The sequence below is a fragment of the Fusarium keratoplasticum genome, chromosome 5, assembly GCF_025433545.1.
Source record: "Fusarium keratoplasticum isolate Fu6.1 chromosome 5, whole genome shotgun sequence".
Classification (NCBI taxonomy): Eukaryota; Fungi; Ascomycota; class Sordariomycetes; order Hypocreales; family Nectriaceae; genus Fusarium; species Fusarium keratoplasticum.
The window spans coordinates 2,582,329-2,601,616 of NC_070533.1; the positions used below are offsets into that span (position 1 = coordinate 2,582,329).

Genomic DNA, 19,288 nt, shown 5'->3' on the forward strand with positions numbered 1-19,288 from the left:
GCTATATATGGAACCAAAGGATGGGGGGGCCGCACACCGAACAGGGTCGCCAGGATGGCCTTCATGCAGGCCATCGCCACCCAGTTCCATGGGTGATGGATGATTCCACTCAGCTCTGGGAAGTGGGAGGGAGGGTGATGACCTCGAAATGGAAGACGGGCGGGGGTTTGAAAGGATGTCAACGTGTCTTGGAATACCGTCCAGGCGGGAGGGCATGATCCCAGAATGTGCACAGGGTTCATTGCGTGTGTGGTTGCACTGCAGCAACAGGTCCATCACGATCACCGTGAATGCCTACCTGGACATGGGCACACGACCAAGGCTTTACGCCTGCTTCGCAAGGGAGAGCAACGGTTGAGAAACTCTAAAATCTGTCCATCGGCAAGACAATGGAGCTCCCCGGTGGCTGATGAGAGGCGCTTGACGAGGCGGATTCCCTTGAGCGTGAGACGCTCTCACCGTCTCTCTGGTCCGCAGGAGGACGGTGACCAGGAAAAAGTATTGAAAGAGAGCAGGGAGGCCGCCCGAGAAGAGGCTCTTTTCCCTTCCCATCCTCTTCAGCGATTGGGCTTGGGCAAGCGCCGCATGGGAACCCAGCCAACGAGACCGTGAGATGCCCAGCCCTATCGAGCCTTGGTGACCATCCCTGAACGATTCAGGACCAGGCGGCCGGCGTTTGAGGCGCCCAGACGTCCTGAACGGGGTTGGAGGCGGCGCGCTATCGACAAGCCTCCAGGGAGACGACCTCCCCCCCTTCTCGGCAGATGCCCTGGCTCCATGAGAGTCAATGAGAAGGAAGGAAAAAAACCCTCGTGGTTGGCAACGGCACGGGAGTTGAAGAAACCCAACCTTAAACGGGTGCGAGCTGGAATCTACCCTGACGCCCACCTAAAGTGCGAACCTGACCTACCCCTTGACTTGAGTCGAGGCCCGAGTCACAGTGGGGAGCCCACCCCGGAAAAAAACAGCCCTATGGCGTTAATCCAGTTCACTTTAAGCAGCCATAAGCGAAGGGCTCTCTTTAGTAGTTGGATCTTTGGGGGCTGGAGCCTTGGCTGGCTTACCTCTGGGGCATCTGAGGTGCGTTGCGTTGCGCTGCGCTGCGCTGGCAAGGGGGGTCCCATGAATATGCCTCCCCTTCTTTGCTCATGGCTGAAGCCGTCGGGACCTACCTACGGCTGGCCTGGGCTGGCCTGGTTCTGGTTCTGGTTCTGGATGAGGAAATTCTCCTCCATTCCTCCTCCATCAACTTTCAGCTCAGCTCAGCTCAGCTCAGCCCTCTCCTATCTGTCGTTCGCTCGCTCGTTCGTTTCAACTTTTGTCGCTCGTTCTCCCACTGGCTTCAATTGCTGTGCACTTGCACCTGTTCCCGTCATCTGCTGATACCCGCGCTCAACTGCCCTTCAAACGCGTCTACCGCTGCCGCCTCCCGTCCAGCTGCTGCCCCGCCTACGACCCCAGCGATCCATTGCTCCCCCAGGCTTTGCGACAACGGAGCCGGGCTGGCCTTTGCTCGCCGGCAGTTCTGCGAGTTTTGAACGTATTTCTCCTTTGACAATGTTGAGGATCGCGCAACATGGCATATCATGATGAAGCGGGCAGAGAGCCCTATGCGTCCTACGACTCCTACCAGGGCATCACGCGGAGACCCGCGACGAACCAACCTCACCTCAGCCATCGCGTCTCGGCCATGACCGTCTATGCCGACGACAATCCCTATGATCAGCCTCAGCTCCACGGTCGCGAATCCATGGTCTCGCTCGACTCCTTTGCTGGAAACCCAAGCCCTCCCGAGCAAGAATATGGAGGCCACTCATACTCCCCGGGATCTGGATGGTCCGCCTCGTTCGGCTACAACGGGGCCGGGGGCTCGTATGCGCCCGTCTCGGCTGCTGGTCCCCCGCCCTCGAGATTTCCTTCCAAGGCCAAGCGAATGCCCAGCTATGGCTCTGCACTGGGACATCCCATCCCCGAGGAGACGCACGATGAGGCGTACGACCTGTCGCTGCTCCAGAGTGCAGCTCCCATGGGCACGTCGGCCCGCTACGACCCGATCGCTGAGGAGGACGACGTTTCACCTGGTTTCGACTTGACGGCCGCCCTGGGGCCCATGACCTCTCACGATGAGGAATTTATGAAGAAATTGCAGGCCAAGGAGGCCAGCGGAACATTGACCGGAGGATTGGGTCAGGGCATCCAGCCCGACATCAAAGTGCGAGATGCTGATCTCTTGTCCTCGCCCACCATGGTCCAGCGCAGTATTTCGCGCTCATTTTCACGGCGCATCGGGTCTGGTCGAGCTGAGGAGATTCGACAGAGAGGGCAGGATGAGGCCAACCGAAAGGGCGAGGTTATCGAGGTCATCTTGGAGGAGGAGGGGCCAGGAGCCGATCTGAGCAGCATGGAGGGACTCAACACCCTGGCCAATGAGGATGACATGCGCCGTTCGACGTTCCCGGTCAAGAAGGAGACCAAGACTGAGATCTTCTATCCCCAACCAAATTGGAAGCCCATTTCCATGCGCTGGCCATATCTCCTGCTGCTCATCGTGCTCTCAATCGCACTGGCAGTTCTCCAGGAGGTCCTCTTTCAAAACTTTGGCAAGACGCCCATTATCAAGTTCAAGTCACCAAACGACCTGGACGCTTGGCTTTACTTCGCCGTCAAGTTCCTGCCGACCCTGTGTGCTGTCGCATACGGCGTCTTCTGGCAGTTTACCGATTTTGAAGTCCGCCGTCTGGAGGCCTTTTACCAGCTGTCCAAGCCCGAGGGAGCCTTGGCTTCCAAGTCGATCAATGCCGACTATGTCACCAGTTTCAGCTTCTGGAGGCCATTCCGCGCGCTTAGACTGGGCCACTATGCGGTGGCACTATCATCAATTGCCTCGACCTTTGCCGTGTCGCTGGTGCCCACCTTTGCTGCTGCTTCTATCGTGTTAAGACCGGATCGTAGCCAGCGCATGGATCGTCCAGATGAGCCCAAGGAGATTTTCGTTCATGAAATCTGGTCCCGGCTTCTGACAGGAACCCTGGCTGTTAACGCGGTTCTTGGGTGTGGTCTGCTGTTCGTGTTGCAGTCACGACGGTCAGGTCTGCTGTCTGATGTGAGAGGTATCGCTGGTCTCGCAGGCATGGCTGTCGTGAGCCATATCCTGATGGATTTCAAGGACATGGACACGGCCAAGCACAAGGATATTCACCATAAACTGAAGCGCCGTCGATATATGCTCAGGAACTCGTCTCTTGCGCCGTACGAGGGAAGTAGCGCCAAGTTGGAGGTTGACCGTGAGCAAGACGATGGCGCACATCTTTCTGAGCACCCACACCCAGTGATGCTGCGGCCGATCGGAAGCATCCCCTTCATCATTGGATTGCTACTCTTTGCAGGCTTCATTCCGACCTTCCTCTTTACTCCTGCACGCATTGTCACGGACAAGGCTGCTTGGGCGGTGACGGCTCTTGCTGTCATGCTCAAGATGAGCTGGGGCGCCATGGAGACGGCGGTGCGCATGATGGAACCCTACTACATCCTCTCGAAGCGCCGCGCCCACTCAAAGACGCTCACGCTCGACTACACGGCCTTGCCCTTTGCTTACATGCCTCTGCGCGCTCTCCTGAACGGCCACTTTCTGGTCTTTATGGTCGGATTCGGAACCGTCATGGCCGAGTTCTTGACTATTTTGGTGACAAGTCTTGCTACAGTGGATGGACAGGACTTTATCGTGGGGTACAAGGGAATAAATGACCTTGTCAAGGGCCACTCGAAACAGGAAGAAGAAGACGGGCTCAATTCTGGTCAGGAGACTGTACGGTCATTCTACATGACCCTCGGACTCACCCTCTTTATGCTGCTCTACATGTTTGTCGTGGCAACTATGGTCTTCTTCCGGCGACGACATCCCTTCCTGCCACGACAGCCCAACACGATCGCATCAATTCTTGCCTTTATTCACCAGAGCAAGATGTTGTACAACTTTGTGGGGACGGCCAAGCTCAACAACACGCAGATGGCAAAGAAGCTAGACGATGGCAAGACATATGGTCTGGGCTGGTTCACTGGACGTGATGGACAGACGCATTGCGGTGTGGATCAGGAGGACCTGACGAGCTCATACAAGCACGGCGTGGACTACACGACCATGAACAACCCGTGGAACGCTCAATGGGATGTGCTATAGAAATGGTGGAGTTGGGTGGGCATGGGCCATTTATGACTATGAAAGAACGGATATCATATTATTACATGGATCTATTATGGACAGGGATTTTACTGCATTTATACTTGGACGACTGGGATTGGACTGGATTGGACTAGATGTTTGGCATTAACATATTTCATGCTCTGATACCCTGGGTGTTGTAGTGCATGTGACGCGAGCGGTGCCTTTTGCCATGCAAAGAGACTTGAAACGTGGTGGACGAAACTAACCTACGGTGAGACTCGGATCATGCTGAGCCGGAGAAAGAGATGAAGAATCAACTCGAGCCCTTTTCCAGCGACACGTGCAAATCTGCAAGATTGATGGGGACTCATGTCGATCACACACGGCTTCTTTGGACGATGAGTGGGTTCCGAGTTGACGCGTCCATGCCCCGTCATGTTTGAGATTCGTCAACGGTCCATTCACATGCTCTACTCTTCTCAGTGACGTTTGCCAGTGGAGAGTCACTAGAGCGCGGGACATGTTGCTCACCGCAGTAATCGGCCATCTCAGGTGAGATGCATGTCAGCGAGAGAAGAACCCCTGACGAGCTTAATCTCCTTCCACCGTACAAGACGAAAGAAAAAGTGCGAAACATTCCTTTTGCGAGGCATTGTCTTGATCTAATTGGCTGGCTGCGAGTTATGCGAGGGGAAAATCTTACCCCTGGATTTTGAGGCTGTGAAGGGCGGGTTTGCATATTGGTGGGGGAAGTGAGGGGGGGCCACGAGTTTTTGGAATGTTCTAACGAACGAGATGATGAATCTTCGAGGGTGACGTTGTAAGTTCGACAACTGCTGAACTCAATTGGGGATCATCAGGGCAACGGCTGCCGATTACACGAGTGCTAGGCGCCACTGTCAGCAAGGTGAGATCAATTAGCAGAATGCAACGGTGCATTGTATGGCTTGGTTTGTTACTATCGCGGATGGCTACGAGTTGGGAACTCGGTAGAGCCGGATGAGTGACTGGGCTGTTTTCTATCAAATGAGACCTTTCATCTCGCAGACAAAGTCTGCTTGCATTCCACCTACTACGCAGTACTCCGTATACTCTTGCTATAGTTGGTTGTCGAGCTCACGACAAAGCTTCTTCTGCGGCCACGCCGACGAGTTCGTATTGATGTTGTTAGTGGCAACAACAGTGCACGAGGTCCAACACGAATACTCCCTCAAGCACACAAGTACGTACGTCCTGCACAGCCTCCTCCAACTTGCTCATTTTCGCATCTTGACCTCAATACCAAGCGAATATTCATCTTACTTTGATACGACAGGCTCGCTTGGTCATTGTCTGGGCATACCGTACCGTCTCTTGGGTGGTTTTCTTTTTGACTGACCTGAGGGAGCGAGCAAGGGGTCGATGAGGGCCCCCTAGTGTGACCGTTCGGGCTTCGGCAGCGTTGGAGGGGGACGGGAAGGGAGGGAAGAGGGGGCTGTGCAAGCCTCCAACTCGGGGTGGTTGCGTGGATTTGCTGGGTCTCGTAAATTAGACAGGAAAACCTGTGACAGGATGACGAGGTGACATCCGTATGCTTTGGGAGACAAGAGTCCAGCAGAAGCAGCAACAACAACAACAGCATCTTTGGTGATTGCCGAGCACGCGCCCAGCCTTGGCTGAAGGCCATCTGACCAGAGTCGTTGACACAAAGAGGTCGGGGGGAAAACCAAGAAACCAAGATCTCTGGCAGCCCACTGCCAACGATAGCATGGCCGCTATTCGACGCGGCATGCAGTAGACTTGGTCGCCAGCAGCCCAAAACCGGAAATGTCAGAGGCCGGTTGCCGTGGTCGGGCATCTCTTTTGCATCATGGATCAGCACTCGATGTGAATGATGTCGTTGTTGTTGTGGTTGTTGTCGCGCACCTTGGAAGAAGCCACTCAGCCCGCCCTCCCCGAACTGCAGCCCAGCCATTGTTATTGCCAAGTTCTGTGCGTCCTTGTTAGAGTTGTTGTTGTCACCGCAACTCCTAGCCAGCGCAGGTAGTAGATCTGCACTATCGCCAGAGAGAGCCCATCTATTCATGGATCCTTGAGAGATCTCTTACAATCCTCTGACCTCTTCCAGTGTCTGCAAACCCGAAACATCCGCTGAGCAATCTCCAGACTGCCGATTTCGTACGTGTGCTCGCCCAGCGCCAGGGGGTCTTCCGCGGCCTTTTCCCTGCCCCGGGAGTGACAGGTATCCACCATGTACCTCTTGTTAGAGCGTATACGAGATCCAAGTCGTCACCCTTGCCCCGGGGGCCCCTTGACTTGTCCTTGTGCCAGCGGCTGGCCTGCATTCCAGGTACCTGCACAGCCCGCTGATTCTCGCGCTAGGGGGTAGCAGAGTCCAAGACATGCTAGCAGCGGTACAAGGTCGTTTTTGGTTTTCTTGGGTTTTTCTTGGGTATTGAGTGAATACGGACGGTCTCGATACGACGGATGGATCATCATCTTTTTTCTGCTTGCTGACTGAGATGGGTAAATTTGGCCAGGCGTCTGTGGCCCCATCTTCTATTGCCGCTGGCGGGTGACTGACTGTCTCCGGTGACTTCTCGTGGCCACACAAAGCAGCTCATGATCTGGAACTACAGTGATCCAATGTTGGCATGAATTCAGCGCAACCAGTGACGGTCCGCCCTGGAGCAAAGAAAAACGATTCCCTTGCCCAGGAAAAAAAACACTGGGCCATTAATCGCCCTTGTCTTCCTCCCCTATCACACTGCAGAACACAAGACACGGCCAAGCCAATCCGGTCGCTCCCAGCCCCTGCTTCTGGTCCCCATCTTCCACCCCCTGCACGGGCAGGCGACGCACCCGACGCACACGTACCTACGTACCGCAAGCGCAATCATTACCTGTTGGGTACCTTCTTCCACCGTCGGCGCCAATCAATTAGTACCTCCTCCCTCCCTCCTGCCCCCTTCCCTTCCAGGTCCTCTTACTTGCTGACGCTTCCAGTTCGCTGCTGCCGGTGCCTCTTCCTTCCCATCCTCCTTCCCCCCCACACGCAAACCCATCTCATTCATCATCGAACAGCGACAAACGGGAAAAACCCAACCCTATCGACGACGACGCTTCCAGCCACGCCTCGTCTCGGAGACGATTTCTCGCCTCGGCCGTTCGCTAGTTTTTCTCTCTCGACTTTATTCTCTTTCTCTTTCTCTTCGTCTTGTTCCGTTTCGTAATTCTCCGTCCGCTCTTCCAGTCGTTCCACGCGGTCGGTCTTCCCTCTCGCTTGCAAGTCCGCCGTCTAGAACCACGTCACGCCTCCTGGAAAACGCAAAACAAGCGCCGCCTCTCCCGACCAGACCAGCCTTCGATTTTTTAGCCTGCTTCTCTGTTTTTCGACTCACTTATTCGGACGACTCTCGTCGGCAGTCTTTACGGCCCCATTTCCGAGCGCGACCCGACCGACGACAACAGGCCCCCTGTGCGCCTTTACGACCCCCTAACGACAACAACGCCCGACAGGCCGATCTACCAACCATCGCCAGACCACCGATTGAGGAGCATCAGAATTGGCCGTCACAATGTGGTCTTGTATAATGAAACCGTTGGCGGTTCTCGCCTCAGTAGCCGCCCTGGCGGCGCCCGTATCGGGTGAGAAGCTGCTCTATTCCAACTCTCTCAACGCCTGTCAGAAGGAGAACGGTTTCAGTGCCAGTATGTTCCAGGTCACCCTGACGCCAAACAACGGTTCCGCAAGAGTTGTGGCCGCTGCCACTTCGTCCATCCAAGGCAAGGTCATCTTTGACATTCGACTGTCCGCCTACGGCTACCAGTTCCTCCAGAAGGAGTTTGACCCTTGCACCAACAACCTTCCCGGTCTCTGCCCCATGGTTTCTGGCAAGATTCCCTTCAAGTTCAACCTCCCTGTTGGAAAGGAGAATCTCAAGCAAGTTCCTGGAATCGCCTACACTGTTCCCGATCTCGATGCCACCGTCCGTGTTTACGTCAACAGGAGCGACACTAGAGAGTCTGTCGCTTGTGTGGAAGCCGACTTTTCCAATGGAAAGACTGTCGATCTCGTGGGTGTCAAGTGGGCGACTGCCGTCATTGCTGGATTGGGACTCGTCGCCTCTGCCATTGTGTCGGGTGTCGGTCACGCCAACACGGCTGCGCACGTCGCTTCCAATTCTCTCTCGCTTTTCGGCTATTTCCAGGCGCAGGCCATTCTCGGTCTTACCAGCGTTGGACTCCCCCCTATTGTCTCTTCCTGGACTCAGGACTTCCAGTGGTCTATGGGCATTATCAAGGTCGGATTTATGCAGGATATTTTCACTTGGTACCAGAGAGCCACTGGCGGTACCCCCGAATCTATCCTCTACACCGTTGGCTCGATTTCCGTCGAAGTTCAGAAGCGAAGCCTGCAACTTGCCTCAAACAGTGTCGACCTTTTCAAGCGTGGCGCGGCAATGATGCCCCGAGCCATTGTCGACCTCGCCAAGCGTGGAAACATTCAGAACGATGACGGCACATATACCGTCTACGGTATTCAGCGCGTAGCCTTCAAGGCCAAGATTGAGTCGACAAACCTGTTTATGACAGGCCTCACCTTCTTTTGCGCCTTTGTTGTCATCACGGTCCTAGCCCTCGCCGCCTTCAAGGGCATCTTGGAGCTCTGCGTTCGCCAGAACTGGATGTCCAAGGACAAGTTCATGGACTTCCGCAACGGCTGGCTCACCATCCTCAAGGGTGTTTTGTTCCGCCTGACCCTTATTGGTTTCCCCCAGATGACTATTCTCTGCCTTTGGGAGTTTACCCAGCGCGACTCGCCGGCCGAAGTTGTCTTGGCCGTCTTCTTCCTCTTTGGCATGGTCTTCAGTCTCGCCTGGGGTGCCAGCAAGGTTATCCGCATCGCCCGCCGCTCCGTCGCCATGCACCGCAACCCGGCCTATATCCTCTTCTCGGATCCCCAGGCCCTCAACAAGTGGGGTTTCCTCTACGTCCAGTTCCGAGCCTCTGCCTACTACTTCATCGTTCCTATTCTGATCTACACCCTGGTCAAGTCCATGTTTGTGGCCCTGTCCCAAAAGAACAGCGTCGCTCAGGCTATTGGCTTCATTATCATTGAAGTTGGTTACCTGATTGCCGCTTCGGTTCTCCGACCCTGGATGGACAAGCCCACCAACTCGTTTAACATTGCCATTGGTGCCATCAACTTTATTAACGCGATTTTCCTTCTCATCTTCTCCAACGTCTTTGGCCTGCCCAAGATCGTCGTTGGTGTTGTGGGCGTCATTCTCTTCGTCCTCAACGCGGCTTTCGCCCTCATTCTTCTTCTCATGCTTATCGTGTCGACCACCATTGTCTTCTTCCGAAAGAACCCCGATGCGCGGTACCAGTTTATGGCCGACGATCGTGCTTCTTTCATGAAGTCCCAGACCCAGCTCAACACCACGACTGAGCTTGATGCTCTTGCGGCTACCGCTCGAGGCGACAAGACGGGTTACAACAAGCACCTCGACCTTGATGAGGAGGATTCTATGTCTTCGGAGAGCCTTCGGAGGCGAGCTGAGATGAACAACCAGTCCCAGTCCTCGTTCCACCGAGGTGATGCTCCTCCCCGATCCCCGGTGAACCCCTCGATGCCTCTATTCCCTGCCGACGGACGGCCTCAGAGCCCCTTCCGCTCTGCTTCCCCTAGCCCTTACCAGCAGTCGGGGTCGCCGCTCGTTCAGCAACGGTCAAACAACAACTCTAGCCCGGGTGGATACCGATCACAGAACAACGCTAGGTGAGTCTAGACAACTTCTGCAACTTTTGTACATCATATGCTAATTCAATACAGCCCATGGCAGCGAGGTGCCGGCTATGATCATTAATTGATATAATGCCAGGAGCGTATACCTGTTTTTGACCAAGGGCTATATCGTCTGCGCCCTTGTTGGGTAGACTTTGCATTCACGCGATTTTCTCGGGTCACGACTGTAGCGGACCCTGGTAATCAACAACACACGACCACGCCAAGACCGTGTTTTCTTTTATTTTGGATGGCTTTTTTATCGAAAGCATGACGACGGCGTCTGCGACGAGACTTGGCGTTGGCGAATATCGAAATCTTTGAGCTCAGTACGAGTATTTGCTTTGTGTATATAAACCATATCGGGAAGGGATAAGTAACGGGGGAACATGTTTGTACAGCTGGACTGAGTTGGCTCAGACCAACCAGCTGATTTTCGATATCCGAGGAGGACGATGTAGTCAAGACATGGCTGTGGCGGCTGGGAAGCATAGCATAGCAGCCCGGTCATTGTCCTGGCCAATACAAAAATATTCCAATACTTGGTTTATTTTACCTTGAGCAAATGGTGGTTGGTTAGTATGGACAACTAAAGGCAAGTCTTGGTCTTGTGATGAGACAAATGGAATCGTGTGAGCTGTTTTGTCTATGAAAAACCTATGGAAGAGTCATCTCAATGACTTGATCGCGCACCAAGAATCTGAGCACGATGCCCAACTATCTACTAACCAGTATCGAACCGATCATGATAGCGAATGATGTATCCCTCTACACTCACTCACGCCTACCGCAGAAAGAGACAAGAAGGGAACTCAATGAATGCTAAAGCTAACCCAATTCCTAGGCTGATCCTACAAATACAATGATTACTCCATGGAAGAAACGAGGGCCGGCACACACACTGACCAAGGAAACAAAAAAGGACAAGACGGTGCTGCTAGAGGGAAGAAGAACAAGGGGAGACTGCAGGAGGTCTTGTGGTATAAGAGTATTGATACAAGAATGGTATATTGAAGCAAAAGACGAAACAGAAAAGAAAATTGTTGAATTGATCCCACAGAGGGAGGTGTGGTTGGTGTTGTAAAGGATAAAGGAAACGGAATAGGAGGAGGACTAGAGGTGAGAGGGTGTGATGCTTCTGACAAAGTTGATGGTTGAGAGAAGCAGGAGAGTAAGTTAGAAGAAGGATATGAAAGAGAGATGAAGGAAAGGAAGAAGAGGACAAAGGAAGAAGTATTTAGTCAGCGCCGTAGGTCGTAGTTTAGCGCTGCTGTTGGTGTTGTGGTTGTGTCGGCCCCCCTCCACTTCTAAGATGAAGTGGCTCGTGATGGATGTTTAACGCCCCCCGCCATTTCCCGTTCATGTTGACTTGCACCGTCCTTTCCCAAATGGAAGTTGTCGCAAATTGTTTCACCGCCCAACCCCTGCATTGCATTTGCATTGCATTGCCTTGCCTGGCCCTGCCACTCTTGCGCCTTTCAAACCAACCTTCTCGACTTGATCGTGCGTGGGCATTTGATTGTGTCTTGTCGTCTCTCACTTTCTCATTTCCATGTCTCTTGGACGTCCTCAAGCTCTGAGCGAGCACTGAAGGAATAACTAGTGGCGGCAGCCACGTCGATCATCATGCAGGAACCGACCCGTTGAGGAGCATGCATCGCTAAAAGGCAAAGCCTTGCTCCATCAACTTGTCGACATCGCCGCCCGCCGCTTGAACCGCCTTCATGGCCGCCTCGCTCAGCCGTCGCCGTCGCTCCATGGCCTCGCGCTCTCGCCGCGCCTTGGTCTTGGAGCTGCCGCTTGGAGCCACGCCTGTCATGAGGATGCTGCCGTCGCTGGGCGTGAAGTTGACGAAGCCAATCTCACCTCCCCCGCCTACGCTGCCGCCGCTGGGCTCCCGTGATCGTCGCTGCTTGCGCATCGCCGTCGGAGTCCCGGGAACGATGCCTCGCCCTGAGGCGCTGCGTGCTGATGTCGCGGATCCGTTTGAGCTGTGGCGCGAGTGCGCTGTTGCTGGCGTGGGAGATGCGGATGGTTGACGAGTCTTGCGGATCGGCGAGCATGAGAGGTGTCGGGCACCAGACGAAGGGGCTCTCGGTGGCCGATGGCGCTCAGAGGTCGCGTTCGTCGGTGGGATCGGAGGTGGAGGAGGAAGGTAGGTCTGCGCGTTGAGGGTGAGGTCGTGGACGGCAGCTGGAGCTGCTCGGGGCTGTGGCATATGGATCATGAGCCCTGGGGCGTTGGGGTCGTGGACCTGGTACTCGTACGGCAGCTCGGCGTGCTGGGCGTGCATGGCCAGGTTGAGGTTTGCGTTCTTCTGCTGCTGCGGATCAACCACAACGTACTCGCCGTTCTGGCTGATCAGGTTCAGGTCCCACCAGCCGCTCTGGTGAGGGTTCTGGGCCATGTACTCGTGTGCTGCCCATGACTCTGGCGCGGATCCCGCCACGACGACAGGGTGCGAGTGCCCCTGAGGCGGCTGTTGGTGCGGGTGTGGGTGGGGATGTGGCTGTTGCTGGTGTTGCCAGGACGCTTGGTGTGCTTGTCCGGCCATCTCGGGCGGAAAGTTGCCATGCTCTGGCTTCACTCCTGGGGACTCGACCGGTGTGTGGAGTCCGTTGCTGCCGAAGAACCGGAGTGAGTCGGCCGGGGGCGGCGCGGGTATCTCATTGAAAGGATCATCGAGGATTCCATGGACGAAGTGGGCGTTGTCCGGCCTCCCAGTCGGAGAGTGTGGGAACGCGTCGTTACCGTTGCCATATTCGTGATGCTGCAGCCTCAAGGCTCGGGGTGGATTGTCCATCGTCGGAGAGGCTGAGCGATCAATGATGATGGGCTTCTTGGCCTTGCGAAGCTTGCCGGCCTTACGGATGGTGGATGAGAGTGCTTCGACAAACTTGTTGGGCTTCCTGATGTTGGTGTTGGGCGGTGTCGGCGAAGAGGGCTGTGAGGCCGGTTCTCGCTTCACAGGCGAGCCCTGTAGTGAGATACCTTCCACTCGAGGCAGCGCTGGGTCGGACATGGAGACCCGGGGTACCTGGGAAGGCTTATCGGTGGTGAAGTCATCACTGCTCGCAAGCGCGAGACTCCGAGGATCAATCTCATGAGAGAGTGTGGGCGCGGTAGATGAGCTGGGCTGAGATGGCATGGTCGCGTCGACCTGGGAACTACAAGAGAAGAAGTCGAACTCATCTTCGGTTGTTGACACGCCGGATGAGGCGGTGGACTCGGCGTGATGATCGAGGATGCTGCCTGGCAAAGTGGGCACGGCAGGATCGGGACCGTGAGGATCGGCCATGGAGGAGGGGATGTCGGTGTCGAAGTTGATAAACTGACCAAAGAAGTCGCTGGAACCATCGTTGGGGCCATCGTCGAGATCCTGCCAGTAGAAGCCCGGTTCGCGGTCGACGGCCTCAACCCGGTAGGGAAGTGTCCAGGAGGCCATTGGTATCCTACTCGGCTGATCCTCCGGGCTGGTGGAAGCGGGCGGATGAGGAGGCAATGGGGGAGGAGTCAGCCAAGCGAGTCACCTAGGGCTGGCTAAGAGAGTTGTTGGACGCGACGGGGATGTCGAAGTCGAGATCGAAGTTGGTGGCATGAAGGAGGTGAGAGCCAAAAAGATGGCAAACAGGATGAGAAGAGATTCTTGAGTGAGAGTGAGAAGAGAGCGGGAAGAGAGAGGCGAGAGGCGTGAGCCAGTCAGGAGAGAGGAAAACAGAGTTCGAGACGAGCAACAAGAACTCGGCCGGGAAGCGAACGAGGCCTCGGAAGGCGTGGCGTGTGTGGGCGAAAATGATAGGTACCAGGTTGGCCAAAGTCAAGTCGATGGAGCAATGGATGGATGAGCCAGGGCAACGGACGGCGTATACAACGGGCGCCAGAGGAACCGGCGAGACACGGGGAGACCAAAACAAGGATGGGAGATGTTTGATGTCTTTGTTGTTGTTGCTGGGCAGAGTGGATGGCGATGAGAGGGATCAGGAGAGGGCGACGACGACGATAACGACAGGCGCAAGCAAGAGAAGGAGAGCTACGAATTCACTCTGGCGTAGCAACGGCCGTTGCTACTTGGGGGGGCACATTTGGGTGCGACAGCGGGAGGAATGCACGAGGCTATGAGGGAGCATTCCATTGACGGAGCGGCTCTCTTGTCACGGCAGTTGATTTACGCCCTTTGTCTACTGGGGAGGGACAAAAAAGGACGATCACTCTGCGCAGCAACCGTGTCCTCTGATGGACGACATGTTTTTGCAGTCAAGAGCATGGATACTGGGAGTCATATCAAGGAGACAAAGAGTTTACTCAGGCACGTCAGGTCGGGTGTAGTGAGGATGGTGGTGTGGTGGTGACGCCCATGGGAATAGTAACGGGGGCTGGCGCGCCTTCTTGGTCAGGTTGCCTTGCATGCCCGAAGCCACTCGAGACCCAGGGCGCTCGACGGCCTGAACTATATACGGGTGTACCTACGTTAGTATGGGACGGGAGGGCCAAGACCAAGCAAGACTGAGGAGGAGCAAGAGAGGAGGCGAGGCCAGGCGAGGCCAGGCCAGGGCGATCCGACGGGCGATGGGGCGGAGGAGGATTTTGAGTTGGGGCCGGTTACGAGAATGATGTGACATTTTGGCTGGCGGGTGAGAGCGGGTGAGTTGAGTTCTACTATGGTTAAGTGAGTGAGATGGATTGATCAGTGAGTGAGAGTGGTGATGATGGTGAGTGAGTGAGCGATCGATCAATTGATTATTGAATTCCCTGCACTGTCACTTGTCGTCCAACACTTGTTCGATTGCCCTACATGAAAATCTATTTCAAGAAACAATAATTGAAAGAAAAAAAAACCCCTGCCCTGTTTCTCCTGGTTCCTTGCAGCAACGGCCCTGCCTAGCCAAGGTTGCATTGCATTTGCATCCATCCCATCAATTGATGCCATCCATTGGAGATGTGTGTGTGTGTGCCCCTCTTCCTCTGATCGCCCCGGCCCGCCCTGTCAAGAAAAAAAAAAAAAAAAAATCCTCCACCAAAACACCACTAAAAAAGATCATCAACGACAATGGAAAAATTCCATTTCTTCATCTTTTGTCTCACTTGTAAAGAATGTAAATCTTTCCGTTGACATTAAAAAAAAGAGGGTGTTTCAAACACATGTTGCCTCGTCAACAAGTTTCAATTTTTATTTTATTTTATTTTTAATCGTCGTACCTCTTACCGCATCACGAGGGCTTCTTTTCTTTTTTTGCCTGCCTGTGATCGTCAGCCCCCTGTCAAGATCTCAAGAGCCTAGACCTTTAGCCCTGTACCCTTTTTTCTTTTCTTTTGTTTTCTTTTTTTTCAGTTACAAAGTGGACGCAGGATGCGCTGATCTCGCGCCTCTTGGCGTTTTACTTTCCTTTTCGAGGACGCCCGAAACAAAGGTACGCCTATAATGAGATGCATCTTCAATTGACGAGAATATGATGAATCATGAATGGACTTGACAAGCTTCACAACACAATACACTCACGCGAACTTGACTAAGCCAGTCCGTTTCAGCCTTCTGCCCGGACCCAGACTCTCGGCTCTCCAGCCTTTCCTCCCACTGTCGAATCATGAATCGTGACGCGACTATCGACCTTCCCGTGATGCTTAACGCCTCAAAGATCCATTCCCGCAGTCGAGACCCTCTTGCTCCTATTTCCCATCTATCCATGACAAGCATATACCCTTAGCGCCTTGATCATTAATCACAACCCTCGTCACAGCTTCCAGACTCACAATATTGTGTAATACAACATGGACATCTTCATGTTTGTGCACGGAGACCGCGCAATCGTGTATTTCTCTCCCTTACACATGTGCTACCCGGGTATGAGGCTCTGCTAATCTACCCACCAGAGCTTGACCTTGTTCCTCGTCGTCATCCCCCAATCCCTATCCCTGACCTTGCCCATGTACATATGATATGTGCCCCCAATCATGATGCGCCTGTGCTGGTCCTGTCTTCCAAGCACATCCCAATGTCCTAAAACCGACTCCCCGATCATCATGATCCCTAATATCACGTCCCGAGTATGCCCCTGACCTTGATCCCGTTGCGCCATAACCCATGAATCTTTGACCTGCCAGAAAAACGCCAATGCAGACTTATGCCCCAAACCCCTGAAAAACAAAAACGCCTTAGACCTTCCGTGTGTGCCGTCTGTTGCTGTCTTTCCCAGATGGCGCGCGCCTCGCTCGTGTAGATGCCCATCCTGTGTAACGCCGTTGTGTCGTGAATCTTCCCTCTGTGAATGCCCTTCGTTTCCTTTACCCAAGGAGCCCTCGCTATGCGCCGCCATGTACGCCATTAAAATGCAGTATCAATGCCATCCACTGGTTTTGGCTCCATTATTGCACCGACGCCACCATCTTGGAGGCGCTGGCGCCCAGGCTCTCTGCTGCGGAAGCTTCGGTCGACCTGGGCTGTCTTCTCCTCCTCTTGTCGCGGCGTCGCATTCTCGGCAGACTATGGATCGCGTTGCTGCAACGACTTGCTGCCTCGGCCGATGTTCTGTATCGGAGTCCGTATCGCTTCGTGATTCCAGCTGTCATACCAGCTGACCTCAACGACACAGCTGACTCCAGCCAGCTAAAGTCATCTTCCTCTTCGCAGTATCCTTCGTCCACTTCCAGGCTGCCAGAGTAGTCGTTGAAATCGGGCCCGTATATCGTGCGAGAACCGTGGTTTCGGGCTTCGAGGTAGGCGGTCGGGTTGACAGCAATTGGCGAAGCGTGCAACATTGAAGAGATTACAGATGAAGAATCCTGTGCTCGGCTGTTGGGGGGAATGAAACCCTCTTGACCTTCAGCACGAGTGGTGCTTGTGGTGGCCACCGAAGCATCTTCGACATCAATGTCCATTGATACTGAGCCACGCTGACGAATGGCCGACTGGACGTTCACAAAATCATCATCCGGTAATGAAGTCGGGGATAGGGCGGCGACTGGGGGTTGAGAGAATCCGGTGTTCGGCCCAGAGTGATACTGCTCCAATGATTGTTTTCGGAGTTGAGACGCAAGCATGTCCATGGGTTGAGCTCGAGTGGGTTGGAACGCGTGACACGAGGCGGATAGCGGCGAGCTTAGTGGCGAGATGGGAGAGATCAGAGAGCTCGCAGAATCCGTTGGGATAATTGCCGCCTGCTCGGCAGCCATTCTTGTCGTGGAGGAAGTGTTGAGTTGCTCTTTATGTGCGGGTGCCTTTGAGGGCGAGTCTCTCCATTCCCCGGCTAAGTGAGGCTCGCACATGGTTGTGCGACGGCCTGCCCATGGAAGAGAGGTTCGTATGAGGATAGACTATATGGGAGTGACGAGTGGTGCTGAGCAGTCCGAGGCAGATGAGAGCGGACGCAAAGGGATGTCAAGTCTCAGATATAGATGAAAAGGCAAAGACGAGGGTTCTTGAGGAAAGGAAACCTGGCAGCAGGGGCGAGCAGGCCGGGTAATATGAAGGCATCCAAGGCGTTGCGCTAGACGAGTAGGCGTTGACGCCGCTCAGTGCTGGGGTGGAGCGGCCTGTACTGGAGGCTATGGAGGCTACCCACGGAGGCTAAGTCGCTCTCGTAGAGCCGAAGAGGTGGTGCCGTGGATCGATGGCGCACGTACGCTGGCTGTTCCAGGTATTCATTCGCAGGAGCAATGTCAAGGACGAGTACTGTGTTGTGTCTTGTCTCCTCTCCTCGAGGGCGTCCTTGGAGGCGCCCCCATCACGCCCACAAATCGTGGACCAACGACCGTCCTCCCGGGGCCATCAACCTCTGGATCTTGGGACGCTGGATCCTTTGGGGCTTGAGATGGTACCGACAGCTGGGAATGCACCCGGCAGCACGTCCAAGGGTGGCCCCAGTTGCGGTGTAAGTGGGACTTTTGCGCCCACTTGGGCGTGGGTTTCTCGGCGTGGGATTGGACTGCCTTGGTTTTGGTGTTTTCTTGGCGATATCTTGGCGCGCTACAAGGTCTCTCTACTGGTACCTCGAGCGGCCGAAGACCCCATCAGCATCAGCATCAGCTCCGGCACAGGTCCAGCTCAGGCTCGTGGTCGGGTTGGTCATAGAAGATGAAGAAGGAGGAGGGCGTGGTGGCTGGCTGGCTAGCTGGCTGCCCTGCGGCGTCGAGACACACCTCAGGCCTGGGCTGGGCAATGATCTAGATTGCCCTTGCAGACGTATCAATGTGTCCGGTGATACCAGAATCCAGTCTGTCGGGAGATCTCCTGGAGAAAGTGACGTGTTTTTTGCTGCCATCTCGGTTGGCTTGCGCTTGCCTTCTCCCTCTTCCGTCCACCGGGTCCCGTCCAATTTCACCCCTGAGCTGATCAAGAAAAGGCTGAAGGGGCCGCCAGAGGCAGTGAGTAATGGCCACCTGCTGGCGCCAGCGCTCGACTATGGCACGGGATTCCGCCTAGGATCCCAAGCAACAGCCCAAGTGCCGCCCAGCTTGTTTGCTTGACCCCGCGTCCCCAGCTTCATCAATTTCTCGGCGGCATGTAATCATCGGAGGACAAAGCGTAGTGCCACACGACCTGGACGACGTGCTGGATACTGTATTCGTACATAGGCAGGTACGTTTCGCATCGCCATGGATGGATTGATTGTTGATCCAGGGGGCGGCCATCCCAGGGTCATGCTGCTGCGTGAGATTCACTGTGCTTGCTGTCTTTGTTGCAATTGATGCTGTTGCACTGGGCAACTTTGGAATGTAGCTTGGTTGTTGCTCTGCTCTGCCCTGCTGGGATGGATGGAAGATGGGACAGAGCTTCCCAAGCCCACTTACCTAGAAGGGACAGATACCCGCAGGACGAAGAAGTTACGGAGCTTTGACTGTGTCGCACCTTCCAAGTTCTCATCCCTAGCGGCCGACAGCTCTTACACTTCCACGGCAAGTGCATCATGTGCACCTCCTTCCATTCTTTCTAGTCTTCCATCCAATCCAGCCATCTAAACTCCATGCACTCACTCCAAAGATTCATTGCTCAATCCTGTCAGCGCCATGTGGTCGGATCAATCATCATTTGCCTTCTGCTCCGTACCGAGATAGCCTTTGAGCCTTGGAAATTCCCCGTCCCCTATTTTTCAAGCCTCGTAGTCGAGACCTGTTCAATACCTGAGATCAAGCCCTGGCGCGGCCGTCTGGAGCTTCTGGCGAGGTCCCCCCGGGTCCTCGATACCAGGAAGGGCCTGGCTTTTCACCAGCCCTGGCACGGGCGCTAATCCCATGTGGGTTCCTGAGCCGAAGCCGTCTCTGAAGGATTCACACCGCGGTGCCTAGGATTAACGAGTCAGGAGCCTCTAACGTATCGCCCAGGCACTAATCGTGAGATCTCGCAAGGCATCGGCACGGATTGT

At 54.8% G+C, this 19,288-nt stretch overlaps 4 protein-coding genes across 4 annotated transcripts; 2 read left to right on the top strand and 2 right to left on the bottom strand.

The window, feature by feature from the left end:
- Positions 1–1,576: 1,576 nt before the first annotated feature.
- NCS57_00743500 (uncharacterized protein) lies at positions 1,577–4,177 on the top strand (the record flags this gene model as incomplete). The annotated part of the gene is made up of 1 exon (XM_053057286.1): positions 1,577–4,177. One exon carries the CDS (start codon positions 1,577–1,579, stop codon positions 4,175–4,177), a length of 2,601 nt encoding a protein of 866 aa, XP_052913481.1.
- Positions 4,178–7,719: 3,542 nt separating this feature from the next.
- Positions 7,720–10,014, top strand: NCS57_00743600 (TRP-N domain-containing protein; the record flags this gene model as incomplete). The annotated part of the gene is made up of 2 exons (XM_053057287.1): positions 7,720–9,926; positions 9,981–10,014. 2 exons carry the CDS (start codon positions 7,720–7,722, stop codon positions 10,012–10,014), a joined length of 2,241 nt encoding a protein of 746 aa, XP_052913482.1.
- Positions 10,015–11,592: 1,578 nt separating this feature from the next.
- Positions 11,593–13,377, bottom strand: NCS57_00743700 (Developmental regulatory protein wetA; the record flags this gene model as incomplete). The annotated part of the gene is made up of 1 exon (XM_053057288.1): positions 11,593–13,377. One exon carries the CDS (start codon positions 13,375–13,377, stop codon positions 11,593–11,595), a length of 1,785 nt encoding a protein of 594 aa, XP_052913483.1.
- A 2,915-nt stretch (positions 13,378–16,292) lies between these two features.
- On the bottom strand, positions 16,293–17,192 carry NCS57_00743800 (uncharacterized protein; the record flags this gene model as incomplete). Its single annotated transcript, XM_053057289.1, has 1 exon — positions 16,293–17,192. The coding sequence occupies one exon, from the start codon at positions 17,190–17,192 to the stop codon at positions 16,293–16,295; it is 900 nt and encodes a 299-aa protein (XP_052913484.1).
- Positions 17,193–19,288: the final 2,096 nt, after the last annotated feature.